This window comes from Bolinopsis microptera, chromosome 4 (genome assembly GCF_026151205.1).
Source record: "Bolinopsis microptera isolate Bmic1 chromosome 4, MBARI_Bmic_1.0, whole genome shotgun sequence".
Classification (NCBI taxonomy): Eukaryota; Metazoa; Ctenophora; class Tentaculata; order Lobata; family Bolinopsidae; genus Bolinopsis; species Bolinopsis microptera.
In genome coordinates this window covers 4,409,287-4,433,184 of record NC_087075.1, presented here as the reverse complement: position 1 = coordinate 4,433,184, position 23,898 = coordinate 4,409,287, and the positions used below count along the sequence as shown (strand labels likewise).

The following is a 23,898-nucleotide window of genomic DNA, read 5'->3' as shown; positions in this document are numbered from 1 at the left end:
CCCTAAAGAATGGCTGTAATATGACACGGATCACTGTAATGCAGCCTGGGTCGTGTGCCCCATAGTAAAACTACCAAGTGTGCACCTGTAAAATATCGTAACTGGATTTCAACACCTCACTTAGGAGATCAAGAGATTATAAACCGGTTTTATCCTGATTTTATAGGTATAGTGATGGATTACAATAGAAGAAACAGTCAGAAAGTAATTGGTGGTCTATTGAAAATGTGTAGTTTAGCGACTGGGGAATTCACCGACCTCACCCTGCAGCTACTATTAAAAATAGAGTGGATATGTAATTTTAGAAATAAAAGTGTGAGCACCGGATCATAACATTTCAACACCACTGCAGTGCGTAGTAGTGGTGACGTGGCGACGTCTCTTTAGTGGTCACGTGATGTTGGTGGTGCGTAACATTGAGGGGATTTGTCGCTGTAGTTAGGGGGAGGTGTAATTACTAATTAATTATGTATTTTATGTGCTCTAGTTGAGGGGAGGTGTAATTACTAATTAATTAAATGTATTTTATGTGTTGTAGTTCTTCTTAATTGTAAGTATGAGTCCTGTTATAATGTTGGAGATCGTATTATTTGGGCTGACAGTTCAGAGAATAATTATGATATTTATGGGGTATATGAGTGTTGGTGCGTGGGAAAAGATGGAGTTATGCGGCAATTTGTGGGGTATTTAATGGAGTAATCAGCCAACTATCTAGAAAAGAGGTATTTTGTCATGTAATTGAGATAACCCTATTGAGACAGGTTCCTAGTTAGTATGGTTTCGTTATTTTTACACTTAATCTCTTAATCAATTGACAACGTTTTCTAAATATAAAATGTTTTTGAAATATAAACTTATAAAACATTTTTCTCACGAAACGAATTAGGAATACTCACAGAATTAATTGTTCTGCTACAATTAAATTATCGTAGACATGTTTATCCGCTACCCAGGCAATAGGTATTATTCGGAAGTGTTAATCTTCAGGTTTACATCCTAAATGAAATGGATAACTTGCGACCAAAAAACGACGGAGAAGTTTGGTATTGTAACTTGCACTGGGATGTAAATTCAGTTATTCCTGGACAAAAATCCTTCATAAGTACAGGACTTCAATGTTCTATCTTATAGTAGTCATCTTGATCCCAGCCCCAGCTACGAAGAAAAAGAGAAATCCTGCCCATAGAAAAACATGATATTAGTTTGATATGTATTCCTAATGTAACTAGCCAAATCCAATTAGGAAAGAATATAATTGTACATATTGATAAGTTCACTTACCAAGTCAATATTTAAGTGAAATAACCAATCTTCTAATTAGCTGTTTAACTAATGAGCTAATCACCTCCAGGACCCCCTATAACACTCTGCAAGACATCAGCTGATAGTAACGCAGTACCAGGATACTGGTACGACAGCTTCCAGAAGTCTGGTTGTTACTGCGACCGAGGCTTTTGGCTGAGCAACAACGTTTGCGAAGGTATGTACTTAGATCTAGTTATACCATCACGTACGGATGGGATAGATGTTTACCATCTGGAATTTGGAGATAGTAATTAGTTTTGAAGAAATCAATATTATATTATATTGATAATAGTTTTAGATATAAACGTGATGACTTCAACTCCGCAAATCGAATATGAATTATGATGTCGTTGGGTCCGGTTATTTTGGCTTCATTTTTTGGTTTGCCGCCAAAAATATACATTTTTGTTCCTAATTGGAATGCCACGAATAATTAATAGTAGTTCTATGAAACATCATGCAGTAAAAATGACCTCCCTAAATAGAGTTAATGTCGGTAATTTTTAGTTAGATTGTATGATGAGATTAGAAAGGTTGGATTGCGGTGTTTACGGAGAATTTCAAAGAAGTTTGTAATGTTTAGTAACAAAACGATGCAATGGCTGTGGTCGATTAGGATATGATTAAGATATTCTGCAATCCGTTGATAACTAAGGACAAGATAATAATTATGTCCTCATTTTATAATGACATTATCATAAAATGTCTACCTTTCCAAGTTACAGTGCTAAGACCGTCCAGAGTGTACAAAATGGTATTATATTATATTGTAACCTAAGTTAAATCATCCTCAATTATATGACTTACAATTCTCAAAGACTGGTATGAGATTATTTTTCAAATGTAAAGTAATTTTCAATATGCATAATTTTGTTATCTTGATTAAGTTAAATATTTAAAACCTAAAAATTTTTACAAATGAATTGCTCGTCTATCAAAGTAACAAATTAGCCCTTTGTTAGTTTTTACCCGATTACACACAAAATCTCAGTCTAAAATCAATCTTTATCATAAAATCCCCTCTCACAAAGCACCTACAAAGTACAAACCCACCGCCACCTTTAAAAACTTGATTTTCAAATAACCAATTCCTTATCTCTGTCTTCCAGAGTGCGAGTCAGGGTACTACAAGAAAAGTCCTGGAAACATTGACACGTGTCAAAAGTGTCCCCCTAACTCCTTCTCCATGCCTGGCTTCACCTATAAGTGTGAGTGTCAGAGAGACTATCAGAGAGCTAACGCTTCCAACTTGGATGAAGCTTGTATTGGTGAGTTTCTTCTTAATTAATTTATTCATTATGGTAATCGACCGGTTATGCAATTAACTAATTAACTAATTAACTAATTAACTAATTAATCAGTTTTGTAGACAACCTTAAAATTGGTGCCGTAAAAATAATTCTTAATCGTTTCTTGGCGGTCCATGTTGACCCTTGGAATGTTGAGTGAAATCATATCTTTATTTCTAGTTACCTTATCATGGTATTGTATTATTGTGGCGACTGCATGCCATAATTTAATGACTAAAATTACGTATAAATTTATCGCACCTTATCGTCCCAATAAATGTTACCAGTGAGTCATAAGTCTTGATAATTATTTGGTAATGATAACAATGGGCCCAGGAAATGACCGGAAACTAATGTCAAGGCTGGTAAGACCAACTCTTTAGTCGACTGACTCGCAACATTAACCACCTCTACACCTCTAAAAGTAGATAAAAACCCGGCCTCAGTATCAGCTTACTACCAGACACAGGCTGCGATCGTTAAGACCGTAATTGTTTTGGCATAAAATGGATAATTGCCCAAAGGTGTTTCCATTTTCTCCATAGAAATTATCTCCATTTAATACCATTGCCACCCCCCCCCCCATTCTCCTGACGGTGAATGTTACCACCTACTGCAGCTCTAGACTAATGATGGGGGGCTGATTGAGGTTCAACTAGCAGACTCTCAGATCATATGTCATCTGTATTCTGATAATTGTATTGGCGAATGTAGCCGGGACAATATTAAAGGCAGTGAGTACAAATTCTGAGGAGATGTTGGGATTTTCTTAAATTCTCTTGAGCTGAAGGTGTAGGGTTCAAGTTAAAACAGGTTCAAGTTACTGGTTTATAGTGTTTTTAAGGAGTTAAGGTCAACATGTTCATTAGATTTACTGGTTAAAAGTTTCATGGCCCTTGTTATATTTACAAAGGCTTTAGTTACCCGCTATATTATTTCTGACAAGTAAGCTACATTTTTAATACTTTCAACACTACTATATTATAACAAATAATTTGAGATCATGAATACGATGTTGTCACATTGAAACGTTGAATAATTCCTTTTCTGATAAGAGCCTTTTCCTTACATCGCATCACACGGGATCAATAGAAATTTACCCAAGAAAACACTTCAGCTGTGCTACTCATAAATAATATTCCAATCCGGATTTTACATACATTTAATATGATCAGACAGAAAGTGCGTAACAAAAGAACCTGTAAATTTAACCAAGGCCCATGGGGCCGTGTAACTTTTTAACAAGGCCATGAAACCTTTTTGAAACCAAGCCATGAAGCTTTTTGACCTGTAAATCTAATGAACATGGTGAACTTTTTAACCAGTAACTAACACCAGTTTTGATTTAAGCTGATTATCAGATAAAACTTCAACGATGATAATATTATGCTTAAAAAGTTATTTAAACATGTTTATTATCTTATAATATGGTTATAAAAAAGTAATCTTTTGTTCTGAAAATATAAACTTCAAGATTGAAGTGAGAGTTAGTTAAAACTTAACTCACACTACAAAATATTATATAAGTTGTAACTCTTCGTATAATTTACAGATAAAGGTTACATGATAATATTATGCTAAAAACAATATAAACATATTTAAAAGTATTAAAATATATAAAGTTATAAAAGTTATAAAAAGTAAAGTCTTGAAAATATCAGCCGGTGAAGTGTGAGGTACATTCCCCCCAATGTACTACACAACTTACACAATACCAAACTCCTACCCCCACCAACCACAGCCCTCCCTCACCCCTGCTCAGCCAATCAGCGTCCAGTATTCTCCCTCGCCTATACTTTGAGCCGCGGAAATACTCATTAAGTTGCAACGAGTTCCAACAATTATATATTGGAAATAATTACATGGGGGAGCTGAGAATTGGTCTATATCTGACGAGAGAGCTGGAGTTGTAGTGTAATTAGTAGCGTAATTAGTAATTAGCTCTTTATCATATTGTGTAAGTGAGTGGTAATGGTTTTAACTACAGACCCTGAAGAATTCTGATGATTTTAAGGCTAGCATGGTATGAATATTCGTCATGATGCACACGAAAGCATGCTCTGAAAGTCTGAATGCACTGGCAGGGTTTTAGTACACGAGTAATTTATTAATTGGCGTGTTACAAAACACACGGGCTTGAGTAAGGTCTTGGATTGGCTTTGGTTGGGTTGCGCTGCTAGCCCGCTTTAATTCGTGTAATTTTGGAGAAAGTCCGGTATTAGCTGAACGAATATAGTTTACTGTGGGTGTTGACTGTGGGGGTTTGGAGTGTCATACCTGTGTCGTACCTGTGTCATACCTGTGTCATGCCTGTGTCATACCTGTGTCACACCTGTGTCATACCTGTGTCATACCTGTGTCACACCTGTGTCATACCTGTGTCACTGTGTGAATATGGGGTGAAGTGAGTGAGATTACAGCTGTCTGAATTATGAGACAGTTGGGAAGGAATGTCCGGTCAACGCCCAAATATCTCATAACTATCTTACAATTTAATCGGGAACATCCTAATTATCGTAACTTAGAGTTAGACAAACTATATAATGTTGGGATTAATTATAAAATCTGAAACAACAACAAAAAGATCATCAATTCCACAAAATTGGAACGTGAATACCTAAAAAACTTTCTTACTTTATACCCTCATTTAACCTCATTAACCCTCATTTAACCTAATTTTCCCTCAGAACCCCCGGACCCACCAAGTGGGATCGTCCTGCTGACCAATAGCCCGACCTCTCTTATCTACCAAGTTCCGGAGATCGCTCCCGAACTTAGATATCAGATCCGGATATCTAGGAAGGATAAAACTACGGGCAATGTTTATGATATAGAACGGGAGATTGAGATGGAGATTAACCAGGTCTCGATTGCAGGTAAAACCATGTCACTTGATCATTTGTATTGTAGGTAAAACTACTGGTTATTATTTTATGTGGTCGACTGATAAGTAATGATAAAATACCATAATATTATAGTATTTATAATTGTCAGTTGCATTCTTTGATATGTTGCAGTCTGATAGCAGACATTTGTCACTTCCACGTGCATTTTGTCTGCAACGTTTATAGGTGTGTCAGCTGCACTGATATTATAGCAATCATATTAATATTATAATTCGTCTGGTTTAGCTTAATATCTGTTTATCTTCTGTGGTTTTCTGCGAATATACTAGTTCAGACTAGTATGATACTTATATTACCATCTTGATGGATACCAAGTAATGCGGCCTAGTATAATGTCAAACGTACGCGTAGGTAAATAGTACCTGATATTGCTCGACTCCAAATTCAAGAAAGTTATTATAATATTATGTTATGCTCGAATCGGTTAAGAGCTTCCTTTGCAACTAATATCCTTGTAAAGTTACTAGATCCGAATCAAGCACATGATAATAATATGAGCATTATTTAAGTTAACATGAGCATTATTTAAGTTAGCATGAGCATTATTTAAGTTAATATGAGCATTATTTAAGTTAATATGAGCATTATTTAAGTTAGCATGAGCATTATTTAAGTTAGCATGAGCATTATTTAAGTTAATATGAGCATTATTTAAATAAGTTAATATGAGCATTATTTAAGTTAATATGAGCATTATTTAAGTTAGCATGAGCATTATTTAAGTTAGCATGAGCATTATTTAAATAAGTTAACATGAGCATTATTTAAGTTAATATGAGCATTATTTAAGTTAACATGAGCATTATTTAAGTTAGCATGAGCATTATTTAAATAAGTTAATATGAGCATTATTTAAGTTAGCATGAGCATTATTTAAGTTAGCATGAGCATTATTTAAGTTAATATGAGCATTATTTAAATAAGTTAATATGAGCATTATTTAAGTTAACATGAGCATTATTTAAGTTAGCATGAGCATTATTTAAGTTAGCATGAGCATTATTTAAATAAGTTAACATGAGCATTATTTAAGTTAATATGAGCATTATTTAAGTTAACATGAGCATGATTTAAGTTAATATGAGCATTATTTAAGTTAACATGAGCATTATTTAAGTTAATATGAGCATTATTTAAGTTAACATGAGCATTATTTAAGTTAATATTGGCATTATTTAAGTTAACATGAGCATTATTTAAGTTAATATGAGCATTATTTAAATAAGTTAATATGAGCATTATTTAAGTTAACATGAGCATTATTTAAGTTAACATGAGCATTGAGCATTATTTAAGTTAATATGAGCATTATTTAAATAAGTTAATATGAGCATTATTTAAGTTAACATGAGCATTATTTAAGTTAATATGAGCATTATTTAAATTAACATGAGCATTATTTAAGTTAACATGAGTATTATTTAAGTTAATATGAGCATTATTTAAGTTAACATGAGCATTATTTAAGTTAACATGAGCATTATTTAAGTTAACATGTATGAGCATTATTTAAGTTAGCCCGAGGAGTAACTACTACTTCTACTTTGCTGCTGTTATTAATAAGCATTCAAGTACTCTCTATTCAGTATGGAATATCATCTAACAGAAATGTTCGCATACGTAACAATCCTTGTTACACCACCGCATGTGACAAAGAGAGTGTCGGCGCATTTGTTAGTCAAATATTAGTCACTAACAGCTCTAACTGCTTTAACTTGCGGCAGAGCCTTGCAACTTAAAGTAATGTGTCAAAAAGTCCAGAATTTGTCTGTTGTTTCAGTAGGTGATAAGTAGTGATACTCATAGCTTAATTGAGATAAACTAATGTTTAAGTATTAAGGTGAGCTAAAAATAAGATAGTTTAGTTTTTATCTTGTATGATCAGCCAGTATATTCTAAAGTTCTAAAACATAAGCGGTAAAAAAAGAAATCCCTTTTAAAATTCAGCATTCAAAACGTTACAAAATGGTCTGGATGACTTAAAATGTTTCATTGTACCCAACATCCCCCCACCCCAGAACAAACAGAACACCCAACATCCCCCACCCCAGAACAAACAAACACCCAACATCCGCCCACCCCAGAACAAACAAACTCCCAACATCCCCCACCCCAGAACAAACAAACACCCAACATCCCCCACCCCAGAACAAACAAACACCCAACATCCCCCACCCCAGAACAAACAAACACCCAACATCCCCCACCCCAGAACAAACAAACACCCAACATCCCCCACCCCAGAACAAACAAACACCCAACATCCCCCACCCCAGAACAAACAAACACCCAACATCCCCCACCCCAGAACAAACAAACACCCAACATCCCCACCCCAGAACAAACAAACACCCAACATCCCCCACCCCAGAACAAACAAACACCCAACATCCCCCACCCCAGAACAAACAAACACCCACTCTTCTCAGAGCAAGCAAACACCCAACATCCCCCACCCCAGAACAAACAAACACCCAACATCCCCCACCCCAAAACAAACAAACACCCAACATCCCCCTACCCCAGAACAAACAAACACCCACTCTTCTCAGAACAAACAAACACCCAACACTCCACACTTCTCAGATCTAGATCCAGATGAAGACTACATTATCTCCTTCAAAGTATGTAACGGCTCCGTTGAGAGTGTCTCTGAGGTGTTCTATGTGACGACCCAATCAGATGGTCCCTTCATGAACATGTACCTCATCATCATTGCATGTTTGGTGGGGCTTGTATTCCTCATCGTTATCATTGCTATCGCTGTCTTCTGTAATCGCAAGTAAGTTATTCCTGGTGTGTTATCATTGCTATCGCTGTCTTCTGTAATCGCAAGTAAGTTATTCCTGGTGTGTTTTTCAGACATTCTGTTGTTTGACTCGCTCTGTTTTTGTCTTGGTTTGTCTGTCAGTTGTTCTGTATCCACAGCGTACGTTTTACATGTAGATCCTGGTTAAGTTGTATCAAATTTGTTGTCGCAAATGGAGTTGGAACCTCGCAATTTTCAGCTGGGTTGTTAAAAAGGATAGGAATAGAATATAGCATTCTTAGAATTTTGATTAAGACTTTAGATTTTTTATAATTAACGTCGAAAGTGAGGTAAAATTAACGTTAGAATAATGGCTTTATTTTAGCAAAGGTTCACTGCGTCGTTACTTAGCAACATCAAGAGATTGCACGTGCGCGAGAAAGAACAGATTAGCAACGCGCGTTGCCATGCTTTATACTGATATTTTATACTGTATTTGATACGTCATAACTAGCTCACATTTATGCTCACGATATCACTATTTATAATTTTGGTTGTGATTGATATTTTTCAATGCGGTAGAAAGTATCGTTTAGAGAATCTGAATACATACAACTGTGTCGTCATTGTCAAATAAAATCCATACTTTCTACAGTACAGAGCTTAGAGCTAGATGATCAGAGATTAGACAAATTTAAACATAAATGATTTTTTAAATTTCCTCGAACAAAGCTTTCGACTAGCGGGTTTCTAGTGTATTATATGATATGAATAAATAAATAGGTAAATTCTAACATTTATTACACGCTTCGCCATAAAAAACATATTCTTAAGTCATTCAAGCGAGACTAAGTGTTGAAATAATAAAATTATGCACTTTAAATCAGTTCAGACTTAATGGAATCAAAATATTATCAAAAGGTGGAAATAAATTGTTTTTACGGAACATTTAATATTGTATATAACTGGCAGCCAGCCACGCTTACCAGCAATCATTGTGCTTTTCTGCAGTTGCAGATAACAAAAAGACTCTGGGACAAAACTAGCATACGAGATAGAAATAACATCATCAATTGTCCTCCAAACTGCATGATCGATCATTGCAAACCGTCCATTATCTAGAGCTGCAGTATCTAGCAATTGATAAAATAATACCGTAGTTGATAATACTAATACCTCGTAGCAGAATTATGTTGCAATAACTTACAGTTATCAGCCATCGTCCAGACTCTACTACCTCAGTGCATAGCTTGGTATTGATCACGTCCATCAATAATTATAAAAAGTTACTTATTTTAAAAATTAGGCTCCCGACTCCCAGTAAATACCACACATACTATAACCGTGACTGTTGGGTTGAGTAACGGTGATATTGCTACGTAATGTTGTAATACCGATTATAAAATTCCTTTGACATTTGCCAGCGCTCCAAAATCAATTCCGTGCTAAGGAAACAGTGGTAAGGAAAGCAGGAGTTTAATTTGGGGTGCCTATGTAGCGAGCCACGCCTTGTTCCTTTGTTACGGTAACCTCCGGGGGTGTTCCTGGACAATTTAGCCACTCCCTACTTCAGTTAAGAGCATTGTGACACTTGGACGCGATATGCGGGGATATTATGTTATACGGTATGTAGTATGTTATACGGTATGTTATACGGTATGTAGTATGCCGTCAGGAGAATATTATGTAGCTGATATATCAACCTCACTCCATGATCCTGTGTCAACATCTCAGTTTATTTCTGATTGTGAAACTGGAGTATAAGGATTATAGACGTTAACTTATAAAGAGTTTACAGAAGATACGAGACGATAGTTAGCAGTAAGTAGTAAGTAACTACAATTAGCAGTGAGCAGTGACACAGTGTGAGGCAGGTTTATTACTGCTGACACATCTATCTCGCTGTTACCTGGCCCGGATTAATGAATACCCAGCTCGGTGGTGTGACGTGTCAACAAGGGTCCAGGGCTGGGAAAAGTGGAAATAGTGTCCGGAAGTTCACGTGATTTGTTGTTAGGCGTGTCACTTGACTGTGGAGGGTGGAGGTGCATGCTCTAACTGCTATGTGAGCTGTGAAACTGTAAGGAAGTAAGGAGCACAAACTCTACTGAAACTGGGAGTCGCCAGAGTCCTGAGCCAGCTTTTACAGGAATGTGATTAGTACGTGCACATTCCTTTACAAAGCTTACTGCTCCTTTACAAAGCTTACTGCTCCTTTACAAAGCTTACTGTTGTCCTGATACGGCCCTCGGCTCATGACATTGTGATAATGATGCAATAAGAATGATAAATGTTACTAATTTTAGTTGACATATAAATTCTAGAAAAGTATCCTAAAACATGGATACTGTGAGCAAGTGTAAACTGTGGTCATTAAAAGGATAATAGTTTCAAATTTCGTTAAATTCGATTTTAGAGGGTAAGCCAATTAAAAGTACATAATTTTCCATGACCATTAAGTCCTTCAGGTTCTCTTTATAATTTCGTTCATGTGGTACATGCCAAAAGGGGAAACATACAAACATTGTGACATTTCTGTAACATCTTCAAATTTTGAAATCAATGCTCCACTCTAAGTAATTACTACTAAAATATTGATAGTGTGTCGAAATGCCTCGTAATGACGCGCACTATGTAGGGGGGAAAGCCAAGGGGTATTTTGGGGTATTTTGGGAAATGCCTTAATGGATTTTGGAAATCCCACATAAATCATAATAGAGTCCCACATAATACCCCAAAATTCCACAAAATAGCCCAAAATTATTCTAAATATTCATTGTGGGCAATAGTTTGTACGTCTTGTAAAACAGTCGTTATTAAGAATTATTATTTGGAACTTTAAAATGTATTATCACAACTACAATTAAATACATTTATTAAGAATAATTGTGTTATGGGATGGAAACTTTTCAACCAGGCTTATCCAGTCCACACCCTGAAGAATCTGTTTCACTTCTAGACGAAAAGCTCGAATATAACCAACATGTTCAAGAGGGGATCTGTAAATTATCTGAATCAATATCAGCAAGCTAAGTACGCAAAGTAATCTCCGTTAAGATATGAACCTGGCCAACACTAGATAACTAATATCCCGGTCACTTGTAGTGTTCAGAACTGTAATTAGTTGCGTTGGCTGAATATCTCAATACAAACTGACTAATGCTACTTGTTGTGGTGGGTGGTATTAGAACTTACTCTATTTTAAATCTGATACTCTGATATAGTGCGATGTTGCCTGATTGATTGTCTTTTGTCTGAGATGCACTTGAGGGTGTGGTGAGGTGCGAGCGTCGTAGCTATTGTTCCGCAGATAGATAACATAATAGAAGCATCATGGGGGTGGGACTCCAATTATAACGCTTTGTGCTGAAACATAGATCACGGAGCTCATTGAAACAGCTAGATCTATGATTTACAACTGCACCATTGCTGCAAAGTGGCAAAAGATTCCTTATCTCTGAAAAGTGTTACTGGGAGAGGGGGAGGGGATTACGCGCTCTATGCTCACTTCACAGACACATGTATTGAGATTAATACAGTGGTTTGGTGAAGACTCCTATCGAGTGCTAATCTATTTTATATCCCATTTTCCAATTCCAGAGAACCGTATGAAGTATTCTCTTTCTCTCTTTGAATCTTCTCCAATTTCTTTGCTGTGTATTTTGAGGAGCACACTGGAAAACTTTTCGCCTGAAAATTAAAATTGTGCCCTGTGACGATAAGATGATGCACCTCATTCAATATTGACTCTTCGGAGTCCAGGAAGGTATGATTAAGACGTTAATCCTCCTTAATTAAATAAACAACAGATCGGGATACTATAATTAATAAATAAATAAATTCTAACATTTCGTACTTCGTCATTATAAATATACTGGTAGGAAGACAATCTTAAAGTTACAGAGATTAACCACTGTCACGGGTCAAACAAATTATTATAGTTCCTACTCAATTGAATCCTCGGACTTAACTATTTCCTGTATCATAGATGTAAAATTTTAGAACTCAATTTTGTCAGCTAAACTTTTCTAACGACTATGTAAACATGATTCGAACCAGGCGGCACAATGTATGATATTACATGGTCCATCCTGGTATGGGTTGAATAATGATATTATCATTAAATTAAGTTATTTAGATATTAATATTAAATACCATTACGTCATAATTTTTTCTAACAAAGCTAAAATACTGACAAAATATATCCATCATTACCGTTAAATCCCCAACTTAACACCGTATGGTTGTGCTCCAATAATTTCCTTAATAAAATTCCGGGAGTCCGATAATTTAATATAAGTTGGAAAATTTAATATAAGTCAAGTTTAAGTGCTCACCATGACAAACCAACAACGTGATTAAAAAACCGCAGTGCAGCTCAGTTCAATATTAACTTTACATTATTAATCGTTGAAGTATCATCTACTGCACTGTGATTCATGATTTAATTAAAGTTCCAGTCAACTGCCCATACTTTTTTCCATGTATCACCATCAATCGGGGGTTTGTTTGTACGGTATTTTTGCAACCTTTCTGATATTTCCTTCGGTAAAAGAAAACGAGAATCTGGGTCACAGCAAGTTAAAGATATGTTTTAGTTTACGTGTTAAATATCTTATTTACAATAATTGTAGTGTCACGTGATCAGTTTAAAGTATATTTCCCCTCGATGAATAGTACGTGGGCGAATAGGGAGGTTAGATTGGTTGATAACATGTCACGTGGGCGAATAAAGGGTCACGTGGGCGAATAGAGGGATCTGGTTGACTGAACACCGGTGTATGAGTACGGTAGTTGCAGATCCCTGCTAAGAGCATAATATGAACATCAAATAGATAGGGTGGTAAATCATGGATAGGTTTCATTAATGTGAGAGAGTTTTGTTAGAGCTTTATGTGTCCCTTTTAATATGATTAAATTAATGAGCCGTAATTAAGTTATATAGCACACTAAATTATGTATCACACACTGTGTGTAAACTTATGTGATATTATCTTTAATTCCTTGTTTGTTATTTCCCAGGTATATCGTGACCGGTGTACTTTATTTTGAAATGGAAATACCGATCATCCCGAAATTTGATTTGAATTAGAAATGTTAATACATTAAACAATATACCGCATTCCAGCACATAGCAATATAAATTTCATGATATTGAATATTCGAATAACATTATGATATGTAATCGTAGTAGGCTTAAGTTAATAAAAATGTAAGAAAGTAATACACTTTTCTGTGTTAAATTAAGCCGTGTTATCGCTCTCATATTTTCAAGTTACCAGCAGTCAGAACGTATTAAATAATCTTACTTATCTAAATTAAATCAAAATTTCATCTATAAAAAGTTAAGTGTGCACTGTGCAGACAACATCAATTTCGTGGAGATAAGATTCATATCAGTTTGTTCACAAAAATGTGGATGTGCAGTTAGAATTGCTCTTGTGCAGGCAAACAAGGTTGCCAGGTTTTAAGGTTTTTTCTACCCATGCACACATGATCAAAATTATTATCGAAATTTGATAAAAATATCTGCTGTTTTTCTGGATGTAGGCCCATCAGATTCCAATATTGAAAAGTAAAACACAGGACGTCTGTCACGTGTCAATTATCTGAGACTGAAAGTAAACAACTCCGACCTTTTCTCTAAGGTTTTTTTTTTACAAATGTCTCAGACCCATAGCTAGATCTGTGAATTTTAGGCAGACCCACTCGACAGCGGCCAAATTTTGCGCATTATGAGCCCCAAGCCCGATACCCACTTTGCCTCCCAATTATATTATCATCTCGTAACTCCATAATAAAGGTTCCGTTATTCATTTAAAGATTAAGTTTTTTCGATTCTGGGCACGTAGCCCGACACGACACGTAGCCGGGGCGAAGCTCCTTTGGTTGGCTAGGGAGGGTAGGGGAAGAAGGCGCAGCCCCCCAGAAAATTTTTGAGAAATTATGTGTTTAAGACGACATTTGGCGTTAAAGAAATTTGTAGGACAGTAATAATCAGACATCACAATGATACAAAGTTGGGGGGCTAGGGGGGCGCAGCCCTGGCCTTTGGAAAATTTTTGAGAAATAGGGTGTTCCAGACGACATTTGTAGGACAGCAATAATCAGACATTACAATAATACAAGGTTGGTGGGCTGGGGGGCGCAACCCCCGAGAAATAGGGTGATTAAAACGGCATTTGGCATTAAAGAAATTTGGGGACAGTAATAATCAAACATCACAATAATACTAAGTTAAGAGGCTAGGGGGGCGCACCCCCCGGAAAATTTTTGAGAAATAGGGTGATTAAGACGACATTAGGCATTAAAGAAATTAGTAGGGCAGTAATAATCAGACATCACAATAATATAAAGTTGGTTGGCTAGGGAGGGGGGGCAGCCAATCAGAAAATTTTTGAGAAATTATGTGTTTTAGACGACATTTGGCATTAAAGAAATTTGAAGGACAGTAATTATAATCAGACATTACAATAATACAAGGTTGGTGGGCTGGGGGGGGGGGGGGGGGGGGGGGGGGGGGGGGGCGCAGCCCTGGCCTTCGGAAACTTTTTGAGAAATAGGGTGTTCCAGACGACATTTGTGGGACAGCAATAATCAGACATTACAATAATACAAAGTTGGTGGGCTGGGGGGGGGGGGGGGGGGGGCGCAGCCCTGGCCTTCGGAAAATTTTTGAGAAATAGGGTGTTCCAGACGACATTTGTGGGACAGCAATAATCAGACATTACAATAATACAAGGTTGGTGGGCTGGGGGGGGGGGGGCGCAGCCCTGGCCTTCGGAAAATTTTTGAGAAATAGGGTGTTCCAGACGACATTTGTGGGACAGCAGTAATCAGACATTACAATAATACAAGGTTGGTGGGCTGGGGGGGGGGGGGGGGGGGGCGCAGCCCTGGCCTTCGGAAACTTTTTGAGAAATAGGGTGTTCCAGACGACATTTGTTGGACATTAATAATCAGACATCACAATAATATAAAGTTGGGGGGCCGGGGGGGCGCAGCCCCCCAGAAAATTTTTGAGAAATAATGTGTTTTAGACAACATTTGGCATTAAAGAAATTTGTAGGACAGTAATAATCAGACATCACAATAATACTAAGTTAAGAGGCTAGGGGGGCGCACCCCCCCGGAAAATTTTTGAGAAATAGGGTGATTGAGACGACATTAGGCATTAAAGAAATTAGTAGGGCAGTAATAATCAGACATCACAATAATATAAAGTTGGTTGGCTAGGGAGGGGGGGGCGCAGCCAATCAGAAAATTTTTGAGAAATTATGTGTTTTAGACGACATTTGGCATTAAAGAAATTTGAAGGACAGTAATTATAATCAGACATCACAATAATACAAGGTTGGTGGGCTGGGGGGGGGGGGGGCGCAGCCCTGGCCCCTGGAAAAATTTTGAGAAATAGGGTGTTCCAGACGACATTTGTGGGACAGCAATAATCAGACATTACAATAATACAAAGTTGGTGGCCCGCAGCCCCCAAGAAAAATTTTAGAAATTATTTGTTTTAGACGACATTAGGCATTAAAGAAATTTGTAGGACGGCGATAATACAAAGTTGGGGGTGCAGCCCCCGGAAAATTTTTGAGAAATAGGGTGTTTCAGACGACATTTGGCATTAGAAATTTGTAATTTCAGACATCACAATAATACAAAGTTGGGGGCTAGGGGGAACTCAGTACTTGTCACATTGAATGGAATAAGTACATATTGTATAGTGGGATTTGGGAATAATTTACGAAATGCTAAAGTCGATTGCCTGTCGTGTCGTTTAATCAAACAGTCATAAACACAGCCCACTTACCAGGCGACCATGGGGACTAGGGGGCTTATTTTTTTTGGGGTTCAATTTTTTTCCGGGGGTCTTCCCCTTGGCTACGTGTCTGCATTCTAGTTGCCAGACCCACTCTATTAGAGTGCAGACTCAACATTTTGGTTGCCAGACCCACTATTCTAGAGTCCAGACCCACAATTCTGGTTGTCATATCTCCTATATTCTAGTTCATAGACCCCCAATTCTGGTTGACAGAGTGAAGAATTACCATTCTGGTTGCCAGATTCACTCTTCTAGAGAGGAGACCCACTCTTCTAGTAGGTATAGAGTCAAGACCCACTATTCTAAAATGCAGACCCACCATTCTGGTTGCCAGATCCACTCTTCTAAGGCGAAGACCTACCATTCTGGTTGCCAGCCCCACTCTTCTAGAGTGTAGACGCACCATTCCGATTGCCAGACCCACTATTCTTGAGTGAAGACCCACCTTTCGGGTTGCCGGACCCACTATTCTAGACTCTAGACTCCAGACGCACAATTCTGGTTGCCATATATCCTATATTCTAGTTTAGACCCCCAATTCTGGTTGACACTTGACAGAGTGTAGACTTACCATTCTGGTTGCCAGACCCACTCTTCTAGAGTGAAGACCCACTATTCTAGAATTCTTACCCTCCATTCTTGTTGCCAGACCCACTCTTAGCTAGAGTGAAGACCCACTATTCAAGAATTCTGACCCACCATTCTTGTTTCCAGACCCACTACCCTAAGGTGCAGACCCACCATTCTGATTGCCAGACTCACTCATCTTGATTCCCTTGATTGCAGACCCACTATTCTGGTTGCCAGACCCACTCTTATAGATTGCAGACACACCAATCTAGTTGCCAGACCGGCAGACCCACTCTTCTAAAGTGTAGACCCACCAGACCTATTATTCTAGTTGTCCAAACCCACAATTCTGGTAGCCAGACCCACTATTCCAGATTGTAGACCCACCTTTCTGGTTTCCAGACTCACCCTTCTAGGACGAAAATCCACCATTCTGGTTGCCAGACCCACTCTTCTAGAGTGTAGACGTAACATTCTGATTGCCAGACCCACTCTTCAAGGGTGCAGACCCACATTCATGTTGCAAAACCCACTTCTAGATTTCAGACCCACTATTCTAGCTGCCAGACTCACTTATAGATTGCAGACCCACCATTCCAGCTGACAGACTCACTCTTCTCAAGTGCAGATCCACCATTCTGGCTGCAAGACCCACTTTTAGATCGCAGACCTACCATTCTAGCCGCCAGACCAACTCTTCTCAAGTGTAGACCCACCACTCGGGTTGTCAGACTCACTCTTCAAGGGTGTACGTACACCCACCATTCTGGTTGCCAGACCAACTTCTAGATTGCAGACCCACCGTTCCAGCTGCCAGACCCACTCTTCTCAAGTGCAGATCTACCACTCTGGTTGTCAGACCCACTCTTCAAGGGTGTACGTACACCCACCATTCTGGTTGCCAGACCAACTTCTAGATTGCAGACCCACCATTCCAGCTGCCAGACCCACTCTTCTCAAGTCCAGACCCACCACTCGGGTTGTCAGACCCACTCTTCAAGGGTGTACGTACACCCACCATTCTGGTTGCCAGACCAACTTCTAGATTGCAGACCCACCATTCCAGCTGCCAGACCCACTCTTCTCAAGTGCAGATCTACCACTCTGGTTGTCAGACCCACTCTTTAAGGGTGCAGACTGCAGACCCACCGTTCTGGTTGCCAGACCCACTTATAGATTGCAGACCTAACATTCTAGCTGCCAGACCCACTCTTCTCAAGTGCAGACCCACCACTCTGGTTGTCAGACCAACTTCTAGATTGCAGACCCACCATTCCAGCTGCCAGACCCACACTTCTCAAGTGCAGATCTACCACTCTGGTTGTCAGACCCACTCTTTAAGCCTGAAGGGTGCAGACCCACCATTCATGTTGCCAGACCCACGTCTAGATTGCAGACCCACCATTCTAACTGCCAGACCCACTTCTAGATTGCAGACCCACCATTCTAGCTGCCAGACCCACTCTCCTCAAGTGCAGACCCACCACACTGGTTGTCAGACCCACTCTTCAAGAATGCAAACCCACCATTCTGGTTGCAAGACCCACTTTTAGATCGCAGACCCACCATTATAGCTGCCAGACCAACTCTTCTCAAGTGTAGACCCACCACCCTGGTTGTCAGACCCACTCTTCAAGGGTGCAGACCCACCACTCTGGTTGTCAGACCCACTCTTCAAGGGTGTACGTACACCCACCATTCTGGTTGCCGGACCCACTTCTAGATTGCAGACCCACCATTCCAGCTGCCAGACCCACTCTTCTTAAGTCCAGACCCACCACTCGGGTTGTCAGACCCACTCTTCAAGGGTGTACGTACACCCACCATTCTGGTTGCAAGACCAACTTCTAGATTGCAGACCCACCATTCCAGCTGCCAGACCCACTCTTCTCAAGTCCAGACCCACCACTCTGGTTGTCAGACCCACTCTTAAAGGGTGCAGACTCACCATTTAGCGGCCAGACCCACGCTTCTCAAGTGCAGACCCACCACTCTGGTTGCCGGACCCACTCTTCTAGAGTGAAGACTCATTATTCTCGAATGCAGATCCACAATTCTGTTGCTAGACCAACTTCTAGATTGCAGACCCACCATTCCAGCCGCAAGAACCACTCTTCTCAAGTGCAGACCCACCATTCTGGTTGTCAGACCCACTCTTCAAGGGTGTAGACCCACAATTCTGGTTAACAGACCCACTTCTAGATTGCATACCCACCATTCTAGCTGCCAGACCCACTATTCTCAAGTGCACACCCACCACTCTGGTTGTCAGACCACTCTTTAAGGGTACAGACCCATCATTCTGGTTCCCAGACCCACTTCTAGATTGTAGACCCACCATTCTGGTTGCCAGACCCACTTCTAGATTGCAGACCCACTTCTAGATTGCAGACCCACCATTCTAGCGGCCAGACCCACTCTTCTCAAGTGCAGACCCACCACTCTAGGCAACAGGGGTGAATAATATCAACAAATAAAGATTGTTTAATTTTTGCAAAAAATTTCTCGTCATGTGACAACCCTTTCCAACCCCCCTCAACCCCCTACCCCTCCCCCCTAAAAAACTCATCGGATTTTTGCTTCCCGCGAACATGATTTTTTCTGAAAATTTTTGTCAAGCCAGATCTGTAAATCTATCAAATATGTAAAAAAAAAACCTTACTTTTCTCCCAGACCATTCTTTAACTTAATTCTTTACAATTACAGAAACTAAAAGACCAGTACTTACAAACACCCCCAGAATGCCCTATTTCCCACGAACACCATAAAATTAAATGAATGTTGACAGAAGTCAGGTTTCCTAAACGCTCACTAATAGGCCAGACAACAAAAATAAATAAAACAATAAAATTGTTAGAGTTTTAAACTACAAATTGTTGGGTTATTAATGTATTTTCAGGTTATAATCTATTGGATAGCCATGGCAATTTGATTACTGTTGAACCCTCTAAAGCCCGTCAAAAATGTTAATGCTGAATTAAACTTTCGGTCACGCTATGATACAAAATATGCGACGAAAAGAGCGGTTGCGGGCCTTGGTGGCTTATTGCGGTCGGAGTAGTAAATTACAAAAGTTGGGCGGTAACTGTATTTTTGGGTTGGTATCTAAGTGAAACGTCTAACAATGCCCATTAAAAATTTTAATGCAGAAATTACTGACATTATTATAATTATATCTTGTCTATTGTCTAATACATTCAGTCTCCCATATAAAAATCTAGTGATAATTTAAGAGATCAATAATCCCTTATGACCTGAACAATACGTTGTTATGACAGTCTTAAACCATTACAGATTAACAACACTCCTCACTCCAACATGCACCCCTTTAATTTGATCACCTCATCTTGTCACTCTACACCTGTAATTATCGGCCAATTACCTAATTACCCAATTAATTAAGTGATAAGTGCTCAATTGCTGCCGCTGTTGGGTGATGAGAAGGATGTTTTTCCGTGATAATTGGTGGACAGACGCGCTGATTGGGCGACATTGTAAGGGTTGATGGTAACTGGTTGATTTGTAACTGGTTGGAGATCACTGTTAGTATCTAGGTTGATTTGTTATGAGGAAACTAAAGATTATGGGAGTATCCGGGGGTATTATCCGAGATTAAGCCTGGACCTCATTATTAGTATTACACTAAATGATCAGGGATCAAGTCAGATTACAGATATAATTAGTAATCAGTCAAATTTTTCCTACGAAAAAATTTTTCCTACGAAAATGCGAAAATAGCTCCAATAAATTGTCAACTTCTCTACATCAGAAGATCAGAATATTTGAAATTCTCTCTATTAGAATAAACCACTATAATATTTACTACAAGTTTACTGTAACCTATATGTTTAGTGTAAACTTCTCAACCGTGTAGTGTATTACTCCTGTTGCTCCTGACACTATAATCCCCGAGTGTGTACTCAGTGTATTGCTCCTGTTGCTCCTGACACTATAATCCCCGAGTGTGTAGTACTCAGTGTATTGCTCCTGTTGCTCCTGACACTATAATCCCCGAGTGTGTACTCAGTGTATTGCTCCTGTTGCTCCTGACACTATAATCCCCGAGTGTGTAGTACTCAGTGTATTGCTCCTGTTGCTCCTGACACTATAATCCCCAAGTGTGTTGTACTCAGTGTATTGCTCCTGTTGCTCCTGACACTATAATCCCCGAGTGTGTAGTACTCAGTGTATTGCTCCTGTTGCTCCTGACACTATAATCCCCGAGTGTGTACTCAGTGTATTGCTCCTGAGTGTGTACTCAGTGTATTGCTCCTGTTGCTCCTGACACTATAATCCCAGAGTGTGTACTCAGTGTAGAGCGTGTAACTGCAGTGAAATTAGCCGAACTGAAGATTACATTGCTGATCGTCTGGCCTAATTCAAATATAACAAGACAGTCAACTGCAGTCCGACAAAATAGTTCATATCAACCGATGAAACAATCTTCATCGTCGGGAAGAAGCCCAAATATAGTCCAATATGAGCATGCTTCATTATCGGCTAATGAGGTAGATTTAGCATGAATTATTCTGAGGGTCCTGACTCTACGGCGTGAAATGTTTTGGTGGACCTGAAAAGTGAAAGTGGACCTGAAAAGCTGAAAGTCTACATTACGCCTTCGTAATGTAGACTTTCAGCAGATTAACAAGATAAAGATAAGATAAATACGGTCCACTCATCAAGCGTCAGTATCTCCGAATATTCCAGAACCATTGCTCCCTTGGCCTTTTTAGAGTGAGCTGATAATATTTAGAAGAACGGCTCACGTGCGAAACCCCAGATCAACTCTGTCATTCTGACACGTGTTGTCATGCCACGTGCATTCCTTTTCTTACTAGTTTCATGTCCACATTCATCGGCTGCACCTTTGGCTTTTATTGCCCGGTCTTTATTATCGGCTGCCCCTTTATTGTATCTGACTTTCTGGGAGAAGTTTCTGGGAATTTTAATCTGATTTTGAGTTCTGATACCGTTCCGGTAATATATTGTTGAAATTGTTGATATCATGAGTTAAGTAATTAGTATATTGCCAGGAGCTGTAAGATTATTATCGTACTGTAAGTATTTACTAGAATGTGGGCGGGGCTGATCAATCATAAGAGAGACTTCTGGGCAATTCTAGCAAAGATATTATGCGAAATATACAAGCTAATGATACGCGAGATATCTTATTTATTGTAGCCAATAGGATGCGAGATGGGCGATCAGTTCTGACCAATCAAAAGTGAGTGATTTAATCAATTCTAGCCAACTAAATTCAAGATATCTGAATATTGGCCAATCAAAAGTAGAGTTAATGTAGTGCTATCTCTTCATGGTTACCAATCCTAATATTTTATTATATCCTCTTTCTTATCATAATACACGATAAAATGCGAGAAAAATAATACTCGTATATACGAAAATGTCCATTTTCCGGAAGGCGTGCTCGAAAAAAGTGATAGCCAAAATCATGGATTTGTCAAAATTCAAGAGATTCAAAAGTGAGTTTTTATAATCTCACCGCTCCGGTAACATGATTGGTTAATTTGTATCACGTGACATTTAATACAGTTCATTAAGTGGTCTATTAGACTTAGAGGGGATGAATAGAACTCAGTCCGGACAAATAGACAAATGTATACAGTTACAGATTAGGCATCATCACATTGGCTCATTGGGGCGAGGGGGACAGTATTAGGGGGACTGTATTAGGGGGACAGTATTGGGGTCAGTATATTGGATTTAATTAATTTATCAGATTTCTCAGAGGAAGAGTGTGTATAGTATGTAGTCCTGGATCACACACCGGCGCGGCAGAGAGAAAGAGAGAGAACGAGAAAGAGAAAGAGAGGGAGAGAGAGAGAGACGTTCATTATTATATATAATATCTAGTATCACAGCGGGTCATTATATAGAGATTTTATAAAACATTTAAGTAGTAAAAATGTTAAACATGATAAAATGGGGGAGGTTTGCGGGGAGTTAGTTTAATTGTAAGTGGCAACAAGGTGGGGAATGCGGTGTAGCTGTCAGATCCCCCCTCATCTAACTCGATATTATAACTTGTTACATTTGTCCCGATCAGCTCCCCGCTTGGCAGGTTCCAGTGTTGTGCCACTGAATTCCTGTCTGCAAAAATAGCTACATCTTGCTGTGCTTGTGTTATATACGTAACAGTGTAACGCTATTTATTTTCATCCAGTGACATAGGTATGAGAATATACAGATAATGTAATGGGTGAAAGGTATTTGAATGTGATGGTGAAGTCATTGACCCATGGAGAGGGGAGAGAAATTCCTCAGATTGGTACTAGAATGTAGGGTATTTTAAGTGTGAACCAGAAAGAGGTTTTGTGACCACAGTGATAATCACCGTGACAACAGATACCTTGTTATATCCGGTACCACTTTAACGATATTATCTCGTAAAGCCATACGTTGTTAATCTCGTTATTTGGCCTGTCTGTAAGTGTGGTAATCAGTAGAAAGCGATAATGAGTAGGGTGGTTTACAAATTCATATGGTAAAGGTTAAATTAATTAGAAAAACAAGGTTATTTGTATTTCAAATTATATAAAAATATATATGAAGTTAGAATATTTTAAAAACATGATCATAGTACGGTCTACGATGTGACACCAAAAGATCGTTTATTTTCAATTTCTTCGTACATTGAAATTCAAGCTCCGATCTGTTTTTACCAGAATATTTCAGTCTTAGAATCTGTTTGGTTCATTTACGATGCACTGTGTGCTGCCGAAGATTAAAATAACTTTATTTAATTCACGGGGTAAACATATTATTCAAACATAGCATAACTCAAACTGTATAAATTAAATCTAACTTTAAATTTGTCAATATATTCATTACGCCCTCAAATTCTGTAGACCAACCTTACTTGATTAATTTACACTATCAAATAACGGAGTAGTTCGCTGTTTATTAGTCTCATGATTGAAATACTGATATCTGGATATTATCCGGTTGGAAGAGACAAGGACAAGTGAAACAAGGAAGTTAGGAGTCCTTCACTTGTCCTTGTCTCTTCCAACCGGATAATATCCAGATATCAGAATTTACACTATGGTCTATGTAGTACAGTGTAAATAATATATATATATAATATGTACATATTACTACAGCTGCAAAACTGCTCTTGAGTCATCTAGTAAACTCTGAAGCCCAATCAAAAGCCTCCAACTTTTATTAAAAGCTGACTTTCAGACAGAGGCTCTGGATCTATCGAAAGATCGAAAATTTTGATCACAGATT

The 23,898-nt window shown here is 38.6% G+C and overlaps 1 protein-coding gene across 1 annotated transcript in view; it reads left to right on the top strand.

Annotated features, from left to right (window-relative positions):
• LOC134813869 (ephrin type-A receptor 5-like) overlaps positions 1–23,898 on the top strand; it is a 71,172-nt gene that overhangs the window by 16,459 nt on the left and 30,815 nt on the right. The window contains exons 6-9 of the mRNA XM_063821762.1: positions 1,352–1,480; positions 2,415–2,573; positions 5,282–5,470; positions 8,087–8,282. Coding sequence (XP_063677832.1) covers positions 1,352–1,480; positions 2,415–2,573; positions 5,282–5,470; positions 8,087–8,282 — 673 coding nt within the window. The remainder of the gene's footprint in view (positions 1–1,351; positions 1,481–2,414; positions 2,574–5,281; positions 5,471–8,086; positions 8,283–23,898) is intronic.